We start from the raw sequence: 23106 nt of genomic DNA on the forward strand, positions 1-23106 counted from the left end.
GGGAAGTCCAAGGCCCTCCATCCAGGCTTAAGAAGGTATGCATCCAAAAAGACTAAAAGCCAGTATATGAAGTAGAGACAAATCCCAGTGCCATTATCATTGGCTTCTCAGTCTGCCCCAATTGTCAGCCACATTCAGAGGGTCCATTTTGATTGCATGCTCGTTCAGTCCCAGTTCAGCTGGCCTTGGTGAGCTCCCATTAGTTCAGGCACACTGTCTCAGTGGGTGGACCAACCCCTCGCGGTCCTGACTTCCTTGGTCATATTCTCCCAACTTCTGATCTTCAACTGGGCCTTGGGAGCTCAGTACAGTGCTCCCATTCTGGAGATGACTCAGCAGTTAAGTAGTATTTAAAATAGCATTTTAGGCTGGACTGTGGTGACTCATACCTTTAATCACAGCACTTGGGAGGCTGAGTCAGGCAGATCTCTGAGTTTGAGGCCAGCCTGGTTTTCAAAGTGAGTTTCAGGACAGCCAAGGCTACACAGAGAAACCTTGTCTTGAAAACAACAACAACAAACCAAAACCAGTGTTTTACAGAGGGGAAAAACATATTTGTGTACAAGCATTTCTTCTAGTTGACCTATTTCAAGGAAATTCTAAAAATATTTGAAATGTATAGTAGTATGAACAAATCTAGTCATATTTTGGAGATAAATATAGCAAAAGTTCTCATTGTTGTAGAGATAAGTGATGCCTCATGGGAAATTAACAGTTGGTGAGAACTGTGTTTTTTGATGCTTGTAAGTATTTGTATGTGTTGAGTAATAACACAACATACAATGCATATCCATACTTGTGCATTATTATGTGAACATGTATTTTTTAACTACACTTATTGAAAGGGTTGAGAAGAGTGATGTCTGAAGAAAAATCAGCACACTTAGTGTTCACATCTTAAGTGCATTTGTTAAGTGACTTCTGGGAAGGTATGAAACAAGCATGAAATAGCAGACAACAAAAACTATTCTATGCCAATCTAGCTTAGTTGGCCAATGAGTTTATGGGTTACTTACAAGAGCATTAATAAGTGACCATGTCCAGGTCACTTTCCCTGTTGTTGTTGTTGTTGTTGTTGTTGTTGTTAGCAGATGAGGGCAAGACCAGCTCTCTTATTTTGATAGTCTTGGGACTGGTTCACCATTACCTCCATCATCATCATGATAGGTAGCATGGTGGTGTGAAGACAGACATAGTTCTGGAGTAGCTGTGAATGCTACATCTTACAGGCAATAGGAAGTTAACTGATAGTCATAATGAGGGAAACTTGAACAAAAGAGACCTCAAAGTCTACAGTGACATACTTCTTGCAATAAGGCCACAACTCCTAACATTACCACTTCATTTGAGGGCCATTTTCTTTCAAACCACCACAGTGTATATAGCTTGAGGGTATGTGAGACCTTCATACCCCCTCAGTGACACACTTTCTTTAACAAGGTCATACCTACTCCAACAACCCTCCCGTTTAAATAGTACCGCTCCCCATGAGCTTATGGGAATCAGTTATTCAAACTACCATACCTTCTAAGGACCTCACCAGAAGTCCAGGGAGAGGGCAGTTTCACATTGCCCTTCTAAAATCCATCAGGAAGTGGTGATCTAGTGGCAGTGACTTGACTATTTTTCACATAACTCTTTCTATATCACTGTAGGAGCAAAGCGTTAGCTCAGCCACAGGACTAGGTCTCAGAATTCTTCCTCGGGATTGAAGTTCTGATTTCATATTTTACTGTGATTGGCTTCACCATGGCTGAGGCTGCAAAGAATGAAAGCAATCTTGCACAGGTTTTCCCCACTGAATTGGCTGGGTCTTGTTTTGTTTTTCTCTGACATTTTTTGTTTTGTGTGTTTGTTTTCCCTTGACTCCTTAGAACTTACTTGAAGGTCAATGGGCTTGTTCTTAAGTATGATGGATTATTCATTTAAATACTGATTTTCAGAGTTATGGGAATTGAAGTTTTAGAAAAGAAAAACCCAAACTGCTCATTCCATAAAGTCAGGCTTGGAGATTGTTTTTCTGGTTAGAACTTGATGTGGCCATGGGTTATCTAAAACCTCCTTTAGACCTCAGAAATGTGAACCTGGCTCTGGGTCACATGATTTAGGGGTCATACTGTGACTCACAGAAGTGTTTTATCATGATGGGAATGAATGACATGTCTGGGAGACAAAAGAACGTTGGAGGTGCATCTCTGTCCTTTGTGGATTGAACAAAAGCATGAAGACCTAATATTTGTTTTTACAAATGTGACAAGCAATCATGCTGATGTAGAACTTAGGTTTTCCAGAGCCATTTTGAGGAATAAACTCCTTAGATCTTTATTTTCACTGATGATCCTTGCTTCTTTTCACCTGCTGTAGGTGGGAAAGCTGGCCCCAGGGTTAAGATAGCAGGAAAGCTGTTCCTTCTCAACTGCTGCAGCACCCAGGAGAGCAGATTCTGCATCTTGCCTGGGCAGCACAGTAGAGATGACCCTATTGACAGGGGTGGTGGTGGTGGAGGTAATGGTGAACCGGTCCCAAGACTATCAACATAAGAGAGCTGGTCTTGCCCTCATCTGCCCATGTGGTGGCATGGGTGAGGGAAAGGCACCCTACTCCATCCCCTCACCATATGTGGCAGGAGGGAGAGCTGGCCTCAGGGATATGAGGGCAGGAGAGCTGGTCCTGTCTCTCACCAGTTGCTGCACTCAGGAGAGTGGGCACTGCATCTGCGTCTTTCCTGGGTAACACAGTAGAACTGGCCCTGGTGGTGTGGATGCAGGTAAGCCACCTGAGGGACTGAGAGCAGGAACTGGTCCTACCTGTTGCTGCAGGCTGCATCAGGTGAGCTAGCTGGGTCAGTGCTGGAGAGCTTGCACTGTGGTGAGGATGAGGGAAAATTAGTGGGCTGACAAACCCAGCTACTAGCCAAGCTCAGAACCAGGGCTGTGAGTTGGCCCAGCCCAACATCCATTCCATCTATGACCTGATAGAGCATGTGAAGGAGATGGTCCTGGAGATCCAAAGCTACAGAATCTCTAGGCCACAAGGCAATGGTAAGATATCCAAGAGGAGTCCCAGTGAGAGCTCAGTGCAAATAGCAGAAGCAACACCACTCTTAAGAGTTCTTGTTATGATAGACCCTTCCTTGGTTAAAAAAAACAGAGTCTCACTAACTGTTGTTGCTCTCTCAGGCCATGGTACCTGTGACTGCGGGAAGTGCAGGTGCGATGTGGGCTGGTCTGGGGAAGCTTGCCAGTACCCAACCAAGTGTAACCTGACCAAAAAAACCAGCAACCAGATGTGCAGGAACTCTCAAGATGTCATCTGCTCCAATGCAGGTAAGAGCTGCATCCCTGTACAGCTCTTCATTAAAATAATCAAACTTTGGACCAAAGTGATGTGCCACAATTTGTTGACTCCCCATAGGAAGGCTTACCCACTCTGAGCAGTGGATGGGTGGGGAAGGTAGGAGGATTGGGAGGAGGGAAGGGAGAAGGAACTGGGATTGGTATGTAAAATGAGAAAATATTGTTTAAAAAATAAAGAGATCTCAAAAAAGAAAAATTAATAAAAATTTGGATTTAAATAGAATTTTATAAACATGTAGAAATGATGAACAGGCCACTTTTGAGTATGCATTTTAAAATGTAATTTAGATAAATTGTTAAGGAAAAGAATGTCATCTTGTTGAGACTTGCTGGCTTGATAGTCTCCAGCTGTTTCTGATGCATCCTTTAAGCAAGGTATTCACCAGAAATGAAGCTGTGTGAGATTTTGTATAAATGGAGAGCAGTGATGTTGAGTGCTGGATTCACTGGACTGAACTCCCAAGGTCCCAATGAGGAGCAGAAGGAGGGAGAACATGAGCAAAGAAGTCGGGACCACGAGGCGTGCACCTACCCACTGAGACAGTGGAGCTGATCTACTGGGAGCTCACCAAGGCCAGCTGGACTATGACCGAAAAAGCATGGGATAAAACCGGACTCTCTGAACATGGCGAGCAATGAGGGCTGATGACACGCCAAGGACAATGGCACGGGGTTTTGATCCTACTTAATGTGCTGGCTTTGTGGGAGCCTAGCCAGTTTGGATGTTCACCTTCCTAGATATGGACGGAGGGGGGAGGACCTAGGACTTTCCACAGGGCAGGGAACCCGGACTGCTTTGTGGACTGGAGAGGGAGGGGGAGAGGAGTGGGGGGTGGGAGAGAAGGGTGGGAGGAGGGGGAGGGAAATGGGAGGCTGGGAGGAGGTGGAAACTTGTTTTTTGTTTATGTTTTTTTCTTCTTTTCTCAATAAAAAAAAACATAAAATAAAAAAAAAGACTTAGATGACTGATTTACTTACTTTATATTAGAGATCAAAAGTGCTTTACGTTTATACCGTAGCAGCAATGGAGCTGGAATTTTCAATTTGACGGAAGTTTCAGATACTGGGTTGGGTATGAACCACCTTGAAGATACAATGATAGCAAAGTTTTTTGTTTGTTTGTTTTTTGGTTTGGGTGTTTTTTCATTTGTTTTTTGTTTTTATTTTCAAAATATTTGTGTATTTCATAGGAGTTATTTAGAAATATTGCTTAAGAATTACAAAAAATTGTTAAAATTAATTATTAAAACCACACAAAACAGAACAATTTCAGTTTACAGTGCAGTGGTAGTTTAATATAGTTTAATACTCTAATTGTAATTAAGTTGCCTCAGTGTGCACACGTGGATCTCAAAGTCCCTCTTTCCCCACTGCATTAAACCTGAGCATTCAAATGAAAGTACTAAAATTTCTGTGCTCACATGCTGCCCTCGAGGTTCAGTTTCAATTGTTTTGATAAGTAATGTGAACTTTTTTTTTTTTTTTTGAGAGAGAGAGAGATTTAATTTCAGTGACTATGAATGCACGAAGCATCTTCATTTGCCTAGAAAGTTGCTTGGTGTCAGCTTGTTTGGTATCCTGTTTTCATGGCCTTTGCTTGTTTCTACACCAGTAATAGAGGGAGAAATTCACACTGGTGAGAAAGTACTGCAGGTGAGAAAGCAACCCTACAGCATGCAAATGTGCGTAACAGGCTACGAAGTGCAGCTGCTTGTCTATCGTCATTAGTTTACTCGGTGTGTGTTTTGAGGCCTCTGGGTGTTCGAATCCAGAGGTACAAGATTTGTTTGACATGATAAAGGAAAGCCTTTGAGTATTTGCACAAATATCCCACCCCTGAAGCTTACATTATTGGGGGATCTCTTCTGTAATCAGAGCTTGGACTTTTCCACAGTCTGCTGTAACAAATTGCTTACTGTAGATTAAGCTCAGTCAGGGTGTTTTGCTAATGGAACCAGGACTGTATACAGAACAAAGGGTGTTAGGATGTGTTAGGCCAGAATGAGCAGGCTGAGCAGTTAGATCAGACTGTGTTAAAGACAGTCTCTTCAGTTCTCTGCTTACTGTAGTCTTTGCTTTGCTTTCAATAGAATTTCTTTAATTCATAATCATCCGCCAACACACACACACACACACACACACACACACATGCATATGCTTAAACACACACATAAATAAATGTTACTGAATCTGAAGATGTTTTAAGGAATATGACTTGATGCATCAATATTACATGAAAGAGAAAATATGCTGAATTGTCCTTTTTTCCTCTTGAGACAAAGTCTTACTCCGTGGGTAGTCTGGAACTTGCTATACAGACCCTGTTAGTTTCAGCTTCCCTGAAATCAGCCTTCCTTTGCTTTGCAAGAGCTGGTATTATAGGTGTGCAGTAATGTTCCTGGGGCAGAATAGTCTTGATAGATGATAAAGCATATTTGATAAAGTAGAAAGTATATTTTAAGATATTTGTAGCCTCTTTTGTAAAACTGATAAATACTTTAATGCAAATTGCCAGCTCTAATGCCATGTGGTCAATGTCTCAATGATGTCCTTCATAGCAACAACTATTTCTCACTAGATCTAATCTAGGGACAGGGTTATGGTGTAATCTTTTCTGTTTTCCTTTACTCTCACTGTTTCCATAGATTTTGGCTTCATAGTACTGATAATTTTATACAAGTACAAACAAAAAATACCTATACTACATCCCCCTTTTTTATTATTTTTCTTTAAGGGTTGTGTGTTATTGTTATTGCTGTTTTAAATTTTTTGAGGCAAGGTCTTTCTTATTGTGTAACCCAGGCCAGGTTAGTTCTTTTTTTTTTTTTTTTTTTTTTTTTTTTTGGTTTTTTGAGACAGGGTTTCTCTGTGGCTTTGGAGCCTGTCCTGGAACTAGCTCTGTAGACCAGGCTGGTCTCGAACTCACAGAGATCCGCCTGCCTCTGCCTCCCGAGTGCTGGGATTAAGGGCGTGCTCCACCATCGCCCGGCCAGGTTAGTTCTTGCTATAGTCCTGATTAGACTCAAACTTAGTATGGTCTTCCTGCCACTGTCTCTACTACTGGAATCACAGGCATGTGCCACTATGCTCAATGTCTTAGGATATATATTGCTGTGAAAAGACACTGTGACCACGGCAACTTTTATAAAAGAAAACATTTAGTTGAGGTGACTTGTCCATTATCATCATGGCAGGGAGTATGCAGTATGCAGGCGAACATGGTACTGGCTATATATTGATCAGAGGGTAACAGGAAATATACTGTCTCACTGGGCATGGCTTGAACATATAAGAAATTTCTACCCCACCTCCATAGTGACACACTTCCTCCAACAAGAGCACACCCACTCCAGCAAGACCTTACCTCCTAATAGTGCCACTCCTTTCAGGAGCCATTTTGTATCTAATCATCATACCAACTGTCCAATTATTTATATTCTTAATGAAATGTTGCTCAGTTTGGCATCTGTGATGCTTCCTCACAGCAGCAAAATATTTACTTATTTGCCTAATTTTATACTACGTACATCTAAAATTGTTTTTAAAGAAGTGTTCATAGATACAACTATACTAAGTAAATGTATAGGAACAAAAATGGACTTGATTTCAATTCAACCCCATCCAGCCTCGCCCCACCCTAACCTTGGCTCAGTTTAGGGGTCTAGCCAAAGCTATATTCATAAATTACTTGACTTCCTTTTAAACTCTTTATAGGGTGCCCTTGTCACCCATTTGAAATACAATTGAACGTATTCATTTGTTTGCTTTTACTTTTAGGGCTTTTTTGTTAGCCTTTCTTCCCTTCAATATTTATAATAGACTATGGTATAGAGTATGAGGAGGAGTCCAAAGTCAACATGGTGCAGAAAGCATATTCAGAAGTTCATCAGTCTTTAGTAAGAGAGAAATGCTATCATCTGGGAAGTATTAGCGTTGTAAGGAGCTAGCTTTGCTGTTTTGGACTTTCTCCTCCCTCCTACCCCCGTGCCATCCGCTCTCTCTCAGTATTTTGTTAATGTTGTATTTTGTAGGGCAGGGTATGCAAAGTGCCTATGCATATATATATATAGAGCCCAAAGCAATATGTTGGATATTTTATTGCCTTAACAGGGTCTTTCATTGACTGGGAAGGTTACCAATTAACATGTCTGTCCAGCAAGCTCCTAGGACCACCTTTCTCTGTCTTCTAGAGCTGAGGTAGCAGACACACAAAGCTTTTGTCTGTCTATTTTATTATTTTTTCATAGATGCAAGGGTTTGAACTCAGGCCCTCATGCTAGCAGAGAAAACACCTTTACTCCCTGAGCTCCAGTACCAATGTTTTTCTTTTATCCTTCACATACGAGGCAGCAAGATCACTATGCTATTTAGCAGTCTGCATTTGTCACTCAACTCATCATGAGAGTTGTGTGTCTGAGAGTTTCTATTCTTTTCTCAACAGCTTAGTACTCAGTTTTTCTATGCAATGCCATTTAATCAATTTGACTCCTATACTTAGGCATTTAGAACTTCTATTATTTGGAAATTATAAATAATAATTCATGGTATTATTTCACCTATCTACAATTTCCTTCTTTGGGAGATCTTATTATCAGATTAAATATCAGGAGTGAGATTGCTAGGCCAATAGGAAAAGTTACATTCATATTTACATGTAATCCTTTCCCTCACACTTTGTCTTGATGTCTAAGTCTTTTGTTTTGCTTTGCCAATCTTGTTCTCACCTGCTGCTCCTTTAATAATAATTCCCACCATAATTTAATAATAATTCATTATCAGCTACTACAGATTTTATTGCTTCCCTGTGCTGGCTAGTTTTGACATGCTGGAATGGAGGGAACCTCAGCTGAGAAAATGATCTGGCTGTAAGACCAAGCAATGCAATCCCTGGGCAGGCAGTACTAGGTTTTTTTTTTGTTTGTTTGTTTGTTTTGTTTTGTTTTGTTTGGTACTGGGTTCTTTACAAAGCTAGGTGAGCAAATCATGAGAGATAAGCCAGAGAAAATGATCTGGCTGTAAGAGCAAGCAATGCAATCCCTGGGCTGGTGGTACTAGGTTTTTGGACTGGGTTTTTTACAAAGCTAGGTGAGCAAATCATGAGAGATAAGCCAATGAACAGCAGTCCTCTATACCTCTGCATCACCTCCTGGGTTCAGTTGCCTATGCTGACCTCCTTTGATGATGAACTGTAGTGGTAAGTTACATAAAACATTTCCTCTCAAACTTTTGGTCATTGTGTTTCATCACAGTGATAGAAACTCTAACTAAGACATCTCTATTAGTAGTTTTTTTTTTCTTATAATTTGGTTCTCTGGCAGCAAATTGGATATAAAAGAGGGAGAGAGGGTAACCATTGTGGGGCATAAATTGAAAGGCACATTTAGAAGGAACTGAGGACAAAACCTTCAGAAGCTTCCTCTATACCAATATGCAGAGCAAGGTGAAGCCTCAGTACCTTAAAACAGAATGAAGATTGGTGTTCAAGTCTGGTCACCATTTTTCTGCTTTGTTAGGCAGCAGAAAAAGCTAGAGCTAAAATAACCAAGTACAAAGCTACCAGTCCTAGAGTGTGATTGACTGGCAACCAAGAGTGAGATGTAGATGACACAGCAGGAACACAGGAGTCTGGCACTTCTGCTTGGGCTCCCATCTGCCATGTCTTGGAGGCTCAGATGTGAATTTTGCTGGATGGTAAGACAGGAAGTCTCTAAGCTGTTGGAGACTTCCCACTCTGGTGAGGAATGGTTCACATATGTGGATGGAAATGAGCCTGCCAGTAGAAGACGTCAGTGAGGAGTCATGAAACTTGGGAGGCAGTGGCAGATCCTGCCCATCTTTCTGGAGGGGAAATGACTTAAATGTATACATCTCTCACCAAACTATTCTCTGCTGCTAAACCATGGCAGGCTTCTGGTATTCCGGGAAAGTCTAAAATCCTTAGCCAATGTTCTTCAACTCTGCCACATGTATTCATTATACCCTTTCATCCAAATTCATTAGAGTCTTAACTATTCTGTTATTTGCATCATAATTATCGATTGTTTCCTCGTAACCACAAGTCTTCTTGGTGTTTTAATTCACCTATTGGAATTTTCTCTATTTATCGACAATAACTTAAGAATTTACTTCTTCCTAACACCTTTCTCTACTTGTAGAACCCATCATTTTTGTATAACACTTGCTTTGAATCTGTTATGAATATTTTTCTCTCATATAGTTTCTGATTTCATATGTGTGTGTTGTATATTTATAAAATATGGAGGTTTACATTTATATCATCCGCGGTTTTCTTTCTGGTCCTTGATTTGCCTAATTTTCTTTATCTTATTACCTCCTATAGTACTTTGGCAATAACATAATAGGTCACACGAAAGCTTACTGACTAAATATGTGGGCGGAAGAGACAGCAAGAAGAGATGTGAGAGTAAAAGAGAAAGGTGATAATGAGAGAAAAATCAAATGAAGCAGTACTGAAATTATAGCATTATATTTCAAGTAATATTTATAAGTTAAAATAGGTTTCAGAAAAAAGTAGGACAAGATAATTGAGTTTAATCAGATTCACAGGAGTACCCTCAATGCACAAAACAACAAAGTCAGATTCTGCAAAATAACTGTTCATTTGTGGTTTTGTGAGAGGAGGCCCTCTTACAGATAGTAGGAAATTGCAGGTGATCTGTGTAGCAGAAGCATGTGGAAGGCATGAAAATAAGAATTATGTCAAGGTCCTTAGACACAAGGTGATTCTGGAAAAGATATTTGGGTATGACTAATGTTCTATTGTTTTAGATAGAGAAGAAGAAAGATTCATGGTTTCCTGAAAGCCTCTTATGCACTAGGTACGGCAGAACCTTCAGAAGGGAAAGGATTTCTCACTCAGACTCACAGTTATCCTGTGAACAAGAGATTATGTGAACATGTGCATCTGGGGATGAGAAGTAGAAGGGATCTCAATCTAAACAATTCTTAACCAGATAGGATCAAAACGTATTTGACTGTAACTGTACCTGAATGGAAAGCCCATATTCTTCCCTGTTTCCATGCACAGAATAGTTACTATACCTACACTCAGGCCCAATATCATTCTTGATTTCTCTCAAAACCCCCTCCATGCTTTATACTCACCTGACCACTGAATGCTGTCTGTTCTGCTTCCCAACAATCTCTCAAATATGCCTGTATTTTCTCAACTCTCTGCCATTATTTATCCAATTATAGTTCCGTCCTATAGTAACCTTTCATTTCTTCATTATTAATTTCTTAGCACTGATTTTCCCCAGTTTCAGCTCATGTTCCATGCAACAAGAATTACCTAGTCTAGATGCTTGTCTTTTCTTGTAGTCCTTGTAAAAACACAGATGTTAGAGACCTTTAGCATCAACTACACCACTTTTAGAAGCTTCTGTCTAGTAATTTTGTTTGTTTGATGATACTTTTCAGGCATATTTATTTGTTCTTCAGCCACTGAGTGTAGCACGAGTTCTAATTGTTCTTAGTAATAAAAACCTAGAGTCAGATATTAGGGCATGAAAGCTGAGTGATCAGAGAAACAGAGATTTTTTTTTTACCTCTATTGACTTCTCAGACTGAAGGGGAGATATTTTCTCTATGAATCCTCAGACTGCATTTGCTCCTGTCTCTTCCAGCCTTATATTCCTCTCTCTGCCCAAGCATATCCCTTCCAGTCTCCACCACTCTAGTGCTGGGATAAAAGGCACGTGACTCTCCAGTACTGAGATTAAAGGTTGGGAGCCACCACCACCTGGATCTGTTTCTCTTTTAGACTGGATCAATCTCTTGTAGCCCAGGGTGGCCTTGAACTCACAGAGATCCCTCTGCCTGCGCCTCCTGAATGCTGGGATTAAAGGTGTGTGTCACCACTGCCTGGCCTCTATCACTAACTAGTGGCTTAGCTCTGTACTCTGATATTCAGGCAAACTTTATTTGTTATACTACAAACAAAATATCATTACAACCGAGGCTTTGCTTTTATGTCTTATTTATTTATTTATTTATCTGTTTTATTTATTTATGCCTCAGCACCTTCTCTTTGACCTCCAGCTCTCAGTTAACTTTCCTTGCTATGAGCTTTTGCAGCATTTAAACTTCTCTATTTATTTTTAACACACTTATTTCCTATGGATGACTTTATTGCCTTTTGAATTTTCAGAGAGTAGGGACATCGTGGTAACTCATAAAGTATTAACTTTCATACTCAATTGCCATGAGGATCAATTCAAAATGGAAATCCATTTGTTAGAGCAAGACATCTGACTAGTTACTATTGAATAAAACGCTGCTTTCAGCAAAATTACTCTTGTGGGGTAAAGCTAAACACTCTGTTGGGGTGAGTATATGACTTGTGGGAGATCCAATGTTTTCAGGATCTCCAATATTCTCTGATGTACTTTGAGATTCTGTTGAGGTCACAAGAATCTGTACCTAAGAAAATCCACTGTGGCCCTGTCATCCCCATTACAAGAATGTCAGCTCATGCTGATATGTGGCACTATCACTGGACATACACTGTTTATTTGCATGTTTACTGATATTTATTATTTTATATTTATCTAAGTATTTATTATATGAATAGTTTGGTCCAACATGAGGCAAAATATTGAATAAACACTCGTGGATAAGATGAGCAAAATTCCCCTACTCAGAAACTCGAAAGTGTCTTAGTTCCCTTTGACACAGTTAGACATTTATTCACTACTTGTTTCAAAAGACAGAAATAAGGACCTCCATGTTTTGAGTGGGTCACATTCATGCTCATTGAACTACTGGAGGTTAACAGTAGTAACTCTGAAGTACAAATTATAATTTTTGTGCCACAATAATTTCAAAAATGTAGCATCTCCTTCCACCTCACCATAACAACAGAAATATTTAATTGGAACATTAAATTGGTTTTTCTTTACCTACTTGAAAGAAATATGGGAAAGCGTTATTCATTATAATTTCTAGTGTGTAAACATTCCTCTCACTGTCTCATTGCTTCAGGTACATGCCACTGTGGCAGGTGCAAGTGTGATAATCCAGATGGAAATGGACTTGTTTATGGCCAATTTTGTGAGTGTGACGATAGAGAATGCATAGATGACGAAACAGAAGAAATCTGTGGAGGTAGGTATGTTAAGTGTAGAAAGTCACAGTCCCTATTCTTCACCTGTTTTATTGTATGCTTTCCTTTATATAAACTTTATATAAATTTCCCCTCCAATTCAGTTTGAACTTGTGCCTAGAGACATATCAGGTAAGCAGAGTTAAACGAAGACCTTCAGAGTATGAGTATTCTAGAACTATTTTAATCCAAAACTAGATTGCCCCCGGAGGAGAGCAACATTATTGGTGCAACAAACTAGCAGCATAACTCTGAAGTAGTCCTATCAGGATAGCATTTCTTTTGTTCACATTAGTTACCATCTTTCATTTTTTTCCTTATCTCTTAACTGCATTAGTTTTATTTTTTTTCAAAATCATAAGTCTTTAGATAGTTCTATGCCCTAATAGGGACACTGGAGTATGATGGTATGGTTAGCCTAATTTAGCTCCTTAGCATCTCCTAGATGTAGATAATACCATCCCTCCTCACAGTTTCTGTCTCACCATTATTCAATAATTTTTTCTCTTGCACTAATTTTTGCCCATTCATTATCATTAATGGCTATAATACATGCTTTATATGCAATATATTATGTCTTATGATACCTGAAAGATTCACTCTGCAATTGTATCTACTCAAAGGGTGGGAACAGAGACATAGGCAACATGATCAACTTGCGTAGGGCTAAACCACCTGTATGATAGCTTCCATACTGGTGTCTGTCTGACACTAGAACTGTGTTTTTGACCCTTCACCATTCATATTGCATGCCTGCCTTGGAGTTTACAGGTTCCTGAGAAGAGTACCTTCACATCACCTGTTCTTTAGTTTGCTTTCTGCTCATCTTGTGGCAAGCCCTTGCCCAGAGTGTCCATTTGCAGCTTTGGTTGGTACAATGAAATGGTAGGAGTGAACAGTATTTGAGAGTCACTTTAACTAAGTAAACCTTTGTATACTCTTTCCAAAAGAATTGTATTCTACTTAATCATGTCTGGCATATCCTAGCAAGGTCAGGGATACTAGAACTGAGAGATCACAGCTTTAGGAAGTCATCACAGCCATGTGTGGCTTGCAGATAGTCTTGTAGGGTTGCCCAAATTTTCTTATTTTAAACTGAAATGACTTATGTCCCTGGTCACCTGCATGTACAATCAGGATAAACAAATGCAAAGAAAACTCTTCTGAGCCACCATCCTAGGCCAGATTCTAGAACATTTTTGAAAGGGTTTAGTTCAAGATGCAGTTAAATTTCCCATGGACATTAAGTAGTTACAATCTGAGTGTTTTATTACAGCTGATGATCAGTAAGGTGTAAGAGAAAATGTTTTGGGACCAATGAGTTTTGATATACATCCCTGAGGGGAAGCTTATTTTATATGCAAATTAAAAATGAACTTGAAACCATGTAATAGGATATGTTTAGCTTTCATCTTTGTTACTTGGTGTTTCCACTTGTTTGGAATTTCATCGTCTTTAACCACGGATGCCGGTATCCAGTAACACTCTGTGGGAGTGATGCTGCTCAGAATCCTAGAGCTTTCCATGTGTCATTCGCATCTCAACAATCCGTTGAGAAAGGATTTTATAGTCTATCATTGACACTACACAGAAAAAAATGTTTTCCTCTACCAGTTTATATATATACAGTACAAAGTTTTGTTTGTTGCCAAGGAGATGCACTGTCCTGATTCTTCTGTTGTCCCAATGTCTTTCCTCATCCTTCATTTGAATTATTTTCCATATCTGCTTTAAAATGTAGCTTTACATGAGTTTTATTTTCTAGTTAACCTTTTATTCCTTTTTTTTGAAAATGGATTCTTCTCTCATACAATACATCCTGAACACAGTTTACTTCCACTCTCCCAACTCCCCTCCCCTCTCCTCTTTCCTAGATCTAACCCTTATCTTTCAGAATTAGATCCTTACCTTAATGATTATTTTTAAACAAACTCTTCTTGAACATTGAATTTTATAAGTAATCTAAGAGCTTACATATAAAGTATGGGTATTTATTATAATTCATTATTAAAAGGACACCATAATGTTACAATAAAAGTTAAACCAGTAAGCAATTAAAAAGCAGCCAAGCAGGCACATTTTCATGGCCATCCCAGAGTAACAGCCCAGGAAGAAGAAAATGAAAGAATAAATATGTTAGTCAGAGTCTCACAAAATACAAGCTTCTATGATTAAGAAAGTACAGAATAGAAAATAAAGAGGACATTCATCCATGTTTGAGTGGGATAATTATAAAGATGAGGGCACACAGCAAACAAATTTGAAGATATTTTGGAGCATTTTGGAAAGGGTCAGATAGACGTTCAGGATGAAAGTGTGATGGCAGTTTGTTGCAGATAGTTTGGTGGGTTGTCCAAGTGAAAATATGGAAAATTATAGCACAGTGGCTATTACAGTGTGGGATTTTTGCTTAGCTCTCATTTGTATTCTCTTGACACAAGAGTGGGAGTCTTATTGTCAGACCAATAATGCATTACATTTTATTGGTTTAACTTGGAACTTTCCACATGGTGGGACACAACAGTGTGTGTACTAGACTTTTTGATTTGGGCCACCAACCAGCTCCCAAATCATGACGTGTAGACTTGTTAATGCTCAGTCTACCTCAGGCTTGTTTCTGACCAGCTCTTTTAATTTAATCTGTTTCTGCTTATCTGTGTTTTGCCTTGGGGCTTTTTGCCTTTCTATATTCTATATGTCTTTCTTTGCTTCTTACTCTGTGGCTGGCTGGGTGGCTTGCCCTGACCTCTCTCTCTCTCTCTCTCTCTCTCTCTCTCTCTCTCTCTCTCTCTCCCTCTCTCTCTCTCCCTCTCTCTCTCTCTCTCTCTCTCTCTCTCTCTCTCTCTCTCTCCTCCATCTCTCCTTCTTCCTGAACCTACATTTCTCCTCTCATTTATTCTTTCTGCCTGCCAGCCCTGTCTGTCCTTTCTCTTGCCTAGCTACTGTCCAACCAGCGTTTTATTAGACTAATCATGTACCTTAGGCAGGCAAGATGAAACAGATCTTTACACAATTAAATGCAGCATAAACAAAAGTAACACACCTTTACACAGATAAAGTAATATTTTGCATCATAAACAAATAAAACACATCTTTGTCTCGTTAAATAATATTCCACAAGTCAACAGTTTGTGGGACATAGTGGAATTAAAGGATGAAATATTTCCTCTAGTTTGAGAATGCTTCAGCCAAGAATAAAACATATCTAAGTAAATATGCACTACCGCTTTCTTAATAGTTGATTGCAAATAAAACATTTTAATGACTTTTTGAAGAAACATTCACACAACAAGGCATGCATACATCCTAGTGATGCATGTACTTCAAGTGGCACTGGACTTCCATAGTCAATCTTGTCATTTCTTTACAAATACTTACTTCATAACCACTTTCTGTGTAGCCCAAGGCAAATATATATTGGCTGCTTTTATTTGTATAATTATACAGATTCAAGCTCAACTGGAAGAAAAAATTACATAAGTTGGTTATTTTCAGCAAGGTTCTGGGAGCCCTTGTTATTTACAAAGGCAAAAAAAATGATTTTTGAAGAGATATAAAGTTAATGGTACTTTGAAAAGTTGCTTTTTTCCTCACTGTATCAAATTCTTTTTGGGTAAAGGCCATGGGAAGTGTTACTGTGGAAACTGTTACTGCGAGGCTGGTTGGCATGGAGATAAATGCGAATTCCAGTGTGACATCACCCCCTGGGAAAGCAAACGAAGATGCACATCTCCAGATGGCAAAATCTGCAGCAACAGAGGTGTGTCACTCATATACGTTACTACATAACCGGTGGTAAACAAAGCTCATCACTGATTAGACGTCTTCTCCATGCATTTCCTTCAGCGTGGGAGTGATATTATTCATAATCACTTGCTTTGCTAGAAATCCATACTGACACAAATAATCTTTTTGTTCTTGTTCTTCACTGAATAGATAAGGAAAACATAAATTTGCTGTCATTCTTTAAGCTTTTTTTTTTTTTTTTTTTTTTTTTTTTTTTTTTTTTTTTTTGAGCAACGAGTTAGTTTGGGGACTGAAATTTCGCTGGCATCTGTCCAAAACGGGTACAGCACAGCTAAAAGGCAATTCCTGGAGATGCTGTGCCAAATGTCTCCTGACTAACAGAGCCATCAACAGCCTGAGTGTCTGATTATCCAGAGGGCAGTCAGACAACCCTCCTGTCTTACTCATGGGTAATGGAAGGCTTGGCTGCAATGCAGTATTGGTATTGATGAATTTAACTTCTGCAATATTAAAACTGTATGGAACATAATACATAACAGAAACCATGCACCAAATAATTCCATGAGTTGTAGACTGACCTTAAACATACATTGTAAATTATTCATATAAAATATAATTTATAGTTATTAACTATTGATATAGATCAATATAAAACATTTTATTAATATTGTCTACCTGGTTATAAACAAGTGTTTTTTTTTTGTTTTCTTTAAAACCATTAAGATAGAAAGTTGTAAGCCCTCTTTTTAATTTCTACAAAAGTACAAGTCATTTTAAAAGACAATGTTCATATTTTTGTAGGGGATCGTTGATACACTGTCTTAAATATTGATAAATAGAAAAGAGTTAAGAGTTTATAGAAAATGGAAGTCAAAAATCCTGTGTTTACCACAAAAAAGGCAATGGGAACCATCTGTTTATGTGAACTGCTTCCTAGTACAAATCACACTAACTCACACTGTGTTCATAAGCACCTTTGTTCTGCCTAAATCCTTTGTATTTGATTGGCTTCAGATTCAAAATTTGGAGTATATCAAGGCACATCCTCAAAGCCTCCAGACTATGTATACTTCATTGCCAGTGATAATCTGATATCCAAAATAATTTGAACTCACTGTTATAGTACCCCTCAGAACTCTTAGTAATAGTTGTTTGCATGGTCAGCCCTTGTCACGTTTATCATGAATTCCCTATGATATTTCTTGTTCTCTGTCTTTGCCCGTCTTATATTAGGCATATTTAAACTTTATGATTTGATGCCTAAGAATTGGTTGTATTGGTTGTGGGTGTAATTTTGCCTTCTACATGCATATGTATGGATAAGTTGCTTCACTGTTGTAGCCTTTTGGGGATTTTTAGGTTGTTTTGGTTCCAATACAAATTTCAGGCTTGCATGTATTTAAATATATTTTTCATTTTAGTAATTATATTTCAGAAATTTTGAATAGGAATAAATTTATTCATATCCTATGGCTTTATTTTGTAATTTAAAGTTTTGTCAAACTGATATTTATTTTTATTTAAAGAAAAATGAAGATATTTATTTCTTTTCATCCCACGTAATTTATCTGTTACTTACCTAAAGATTTGCAATCTATGTAAATAAAATATTAGTGGCAAGAAATACTTTCCAACAGAAAAACTTTCCACCTGTACAGTTTCAACTCTCAGTTCTGTATAGTCTTCCTTCGTAGGTGTCCTGAACTGTACTATCCTGATATATCACCATATTCGGTTTCTGTAGATTCTACCTCTTAGGCTGGCTAAAGTACGTCCCCTCCCAGGTATATCAATGTTGCCTACTCCTAGCACTTCATTCACATTCCGCTTCTCAAACCCTTAACCATTTACATTTTACTTCACAAAATGGTGATACTAACTTTGAGTTTGCTAGTTCTTCTGTTACCTTTGCCTTCACTTTTTTTGTCAAATTGTTTCCAAGTTTCTGGCAAACAAAAATAACAGATTGTTTTAATTTTAGCTTTGAGAGAAATTAACACAGTTAATGATTTATTGAATAATCTCACATAATTATAGAAAACTTTTATTTATTACGAAATCTCTGTCATCAACTTAAGATGGCATTTTCCCTTCTTAGAATAATTTTATCTAAATATATTTATTTTCAAAATATGAAAGAATCAACATTTTAAACAATAAACATGCAAGATGCTTTCTCTAATACTTATTGTCACTCCCATAAAATTCATTTTTTCCTATCTAGGAACATGTGTTTGTGGTGAATGTTCTTGTCACGACGTTGATCCAACTGGGGATTGGGGAGACATTCACGGGGACACGTGTGAGTGTGACGAGAGAGACTGCAGAGCTGTTTATGATCGATACTCTGATGATTTCTGTTCAGGTAAGGTACTCCTGATTCCGGTTTTTATGAAAAGGTTCATTTTCCCATCCTGCAGAATCGTTCTGATTCTCACATATATAGAGACACCGTTGTTCCTTGGGCTTTCTATATTGTGCAGTGCTTCTCTCTGTGATGCATACATCCTTTAGAGATTTTAGACATTCTGAAAAAGCTCAAGATGAAACCAACCTAACCTTCTTAAAATTAGCCTGATCCCTTGCTGAGGAGATCCATTAATTCCAAATATTTTCCCACCACAACTCTGGGCCTAGAGAACTAGCAACCTGTTGGGTATCAGGAAGAGACAGCAAGAGAAGCACATGCAAAAGGAGTTCTTGGGGTGATATATTCATAAACTGATGGAATTTTCACTAAAATTATTGTATAGTGAAATGTAGACTTGAATATTTGTTAATGGACCCAAACATTCTGTATTTTAAATATTTATGGAGCAGATACTATATGCCAGCTTGTGATTTTTGTCTTGGTTACTGAGTCCAGCAGTGAAGGACACAAACATGACCTGGAAAGTCACAGAGTTCACAAAATGCAGACAAAAAGGAAGATATCTGGGCACAAGAAAGATGACTCCGTGGGTAGCAGCACTTACAATACAAACAAGAGACCCTAAGTTTAGGTCCCAGACATAGCTTTCTGCATGCCTGTAACTCCAGTGGGAGGCACAGGCAGGAGGATGGCCTTGCTGCTTACCAGCCGAGTTCCAGGTCACTTGAGAGACCCTATCTCAAAGAAAAAGGCAGAGAGGTAAAGAGGGTAATTGATTGTCCCCTTTTGGTCGCCCTGCATACAAGAACAGAAATGCTCAACCACACACATTTGTGCATACTCCTCCAGAGTGAAGTTTCAGATTCTAAGTTCAGAGTCTAAGTTCCAGAAGACAGGCATTTTTTCTGTGTGTGTCTCTTTAGCCTGACTGCTTGGTTGGTACATGCAGGTAGACAGAATGCTCATCTAGTTCCTGGAAAGTGTGCCAGAAAAGGGACATAAAAGAGTTGCCCCACATAATCATGACTGTGTAACTTCAAAGGCCGGGGAAAGCCTGCTTGCAGAACTTTCTCCTGTAAGACTTCCTCCTCTGGAAACCCTGCAAGCATCAGAGCACATTTTACTCACAGTCTTTCAGAGAGCTTTTCTGTTACTTATATAACATGAGTGTTCTTCTGTATCATCAGTGTCACCACAGTGGTTATTTTAAAAGGCTAACAGTTACTGAGTGCCTTTTATGCACTAAGTACGCACAGAATTTATGGGGACAAGAGCTTGTTTAGTATTCTAATTAGAGAGATGTGTCTATTCACAGAGGTGGGTATGCATGGCAAGGTGCTACTAGACCACCGATGTGGAATTCTGTTTTAAATGTAGGCCTTCAGATAATGAAATATAAAGAGGGCATCCTAGACCAATGACTCTTTGCAATGAATACTTGCAAGTAGAGATGTATGGACAAAGGGGCATACGATGTTACGTGTTGGTTTGCACTGCAGTTTCCATGACAACATTTTTATTTCCTTCAGTTTAAGTCATTTTTCTCATTTTCTTTTCTTTTTTTTTTTCTTGAATTTTGTTTTATTCGGGATGAGGTGTACAGGAGCAGAGGGTGGATATGAAGGGATGGGGAATGAATGGGATCAAGGCACATGATGTGAAAAACACACAGAGTAAATAAAGTTTATTTTAGATTTAAAAAAAGAAAAGAAATATTTCCTCCAAGAGAAAAAAATAGTTGAAATATATTTAACTAAGTAATTAAGTTTATCCCAGACTGATTTTTGTTTTTTTAGAATTTAGCTCCTGTAACTCAAGGGAACACAATCCACAAATGAAATGTGGGTTTGGGTGTCACACTCATCCTAGAACAGCCTGAGAGTTTGTGGTAACTTTCTTGCACATTGGGTTAGGAGTCATGCTGTGAACATTTTTCACCCTGTGAGGTAGCCTGAACAGCAGTCACATCTGTATTAGACAGATTATACTAAAACACATCTCTGTGTGCGTGTTTGTGTACTTGAGTGTGTCTATATTCATGTGTGTGTGTGTGTGTACATGTGTTTGTGCACAGGTATGTGTGTACGTGTGTGTGTCCATGCACACATGTGTACAGGGTATCTGAGAATGGTTTCTAATTTTAATACTTTTGATGTTGAGATCTGGGATAAACAATAACATACTACATTTTTCATCTCAGTGTTGTTGATCTGCCTATGCAGTTTAAAGAATACTTGTTAGAAGAAATGAGACTAACTCCTACACGCCTAAAACATTCACAGGTTTGCAAACTAGCCTGGAAACATTATATTATGATCAGTGTGTTAAGGGTCCCTTTTGTTTCTCTCTATTTGAAAGACATGTCCATTGGTGAGAGAGGAGTGTTGAAGTCTCCTACTATTAGTGTGTGCGGTTTGATGGCTGCCTTGAGTTTTAGCAATGTTTCTTTTATGTACGTGGGTGCTTTTATATTAGGGGCATAGATGTTCAGGATTGAGACTTCATCCTGCTGAACTGTTCCTGTTATGAGTATAAAATGCCCCTCTCCATCTCTTCTGATTGATTTAAGTTTGAAGTCAACTTTGTTAGAGATTAGTATGGCCACACCTGCTTGTTTCTTAGGTCCATTTGCTTGATAAGCCTTTTCCCAGCCCTTTACTCTGAGTAGGTGCCTGTCTTTGTGGTTGAGGTGTGTTTCTTGTAAACAGCAGAATGTTGGATCCTGTTTTCTTATCCAATCTCTTAGCCTGTGCCTTTTAATAGGTGAGTTGAGTCCATTGATATTAAGTGATATTAATGACCAGTGGTTGTTAACTCTGGTCATTTTTTTAGTCGTAGAGTTTGTGTGTAAGACAGATTAAATTCTGATGAGGCCTATGAAAGACATTGGCATATGTAAATCAAGTGCAAAATGCCTATTTTTATTTATATCAAGACTTTTCCCCCTACATTTGTATGTTTCAGTGTGTTAGACTAACTAGTTCTCATGCCAAACATGTCTTTTACTTTAAATTATTATTTTTTTTATCAAAATCAAACCTTTATCTTCCTGAATTTATTTCTGTTCAATGATCCCTTTCTCTTTAGCTGGGCTTTTTGGCTGGAATTGAGGAACTAGTAAATCCAGAAGAGAGATCACAGTGTTATTTCGTAGTTTCCTCCTTAGGACTCAGTGCCTGCTTCAGAAATTGTATCAATCCCTTGCACTTCCAAGTGCTTTTCTGACTCAGCCACTTCCTGGCAATCTGGTGTCAATACTTTACACTTCTAAACCAGTTTCTGACTATATGGATTAAAAATTTTCCGTAGGAAATGCACAGTTTTATTTAGAATGAAATTGCTAACGTTCTGAAATTTATTTTGACAGCATAGAACAGAATTCTTGAAATCAAGGCATGAGAAGAGTTTTCACTACTGAGAAAGTAAAAATCATGTTTGAAAATTACAACAGTTAGTCTTGAATAAATATTTAAATTAGTCAAGGATACTCTTTATTTATTTATTTATTTTGAGATTGAGTCTTACTTCACAGGCAGATCTGGCTTGGAACTCCTTGTGTAGCCCAGACTGACTTTAAGCTGGAAGCAGTCATTTTGCCTCAGCCTCTGGAATGCTGGGTTATAGGCTGAAGCCATTGCACCCAGCTTGGCATTGTCAATGTTAACTCTACTTCCCTTCACTGTAGACAGGATTTACAGAAACTTTCCTATGACTCTTGTATTTGCTTCTTGTGTGCTCCTCATTGGTTTGTTTGACTTAGGAAATATCACTTTCCCCACATTAAAAAAAAGAAACTATACCATGTTGAGATGTCATGATTTATATCGATTGCTGTGTGTTCACCAACTCTGAAGAACACATACAACTTGTATGACTTATGCACTGCTCTGTTTTAATGTCTCCCAAGTTAAACAATTTTGGCTAATACTGAATTGTTTTGAAAAAAAATTGAAAAAGGGAACACATATACATATCCAGATGGTTCAGTAGAGTGTGCAATCATCTTAAACCAGACAGTGTTCTCCCACCTTGACACTTTATGTTCAAGGGCAATGACTTTGATCTCAGAGCCAGCTATACCCATGACATAGTCTTTAACCCATATGGATTTTTAAATGACTGATATTTAATAGCTTTTGAATAACTAAAAGTTAGAGTTTACATGCCTGGACATGAAATTTAAATTTTCAGGAGTTGTCCTCAAGAAATTCATAATGCCAAGTATTGCAATCACATGAGAAATTGTGGTGCAGATCACAGTCTGTCCCCTCCTCTGCTCTGTGGAGGACACGGAAATAACAATGGCAAAACAAGATAGCATTGTCAAACAACGTAGGAAAAACAAAACAAAAGTGGGAAAAGCTTAGAGAATTAAAAACTAACTGAATAAAATAGACCTAGTAAGAAACAGAAAGTGAATATGACAGCGTAGTGGCAAAAGTCCCAACATGATTTTTTTTCTAGGTGAGAATCACATGCAATTTATTAAACAACAATTGAGGGACCAT

At 38.5% G+C, this 23106-nt stretch overlaps 1 protein-coding gene across 1 annotated transcript in view; it reads left to right on the forward strand.

Annotated features, from left to right (window-relative positions):
• Itgbl1 (integrin subunit beta like 1) overlaps positions 1 to 23106 on the forward strand; it is a 180036-nt gene that overhangs the window by 79296 nt on the left and 77634 nt on the right. Inside the window, exons 3-6 of the mRNA XM_041666505.1 lie at positions 3180 to 3326; positions 12360 to 12482; positions 16100 to 16240; positions 18452 to 18592. Coding sequence (XP_041522439.1) covers positions 3180 to 3326; positions 12360 to 12482; positions 16100 to 16240; positions 18452 to 18592 — 552 coding nt within the window. The remainder of the gene's footprint in view (positions 1 to 3179; positions 3327 to 12359; positions 12483 to 16099; positions 16241 to 18451; positions 18593 to 23106) is intronic.

Source organism: Microtus oregoni, unplaced genomic scaffold, assembly GCF_018167655.1.
Source record: "Microtus oregoni isolate MIOR12 unplaced genomic scaffold, Mior012 000001F_ref0000356, whole genome shotgun sequence".
Lineage (NCBI taxonomy): Eukaryota > Metazoa > Chordata > Mammalia > Rodentia > Cricetidae > Microtus > Microtus oregoni.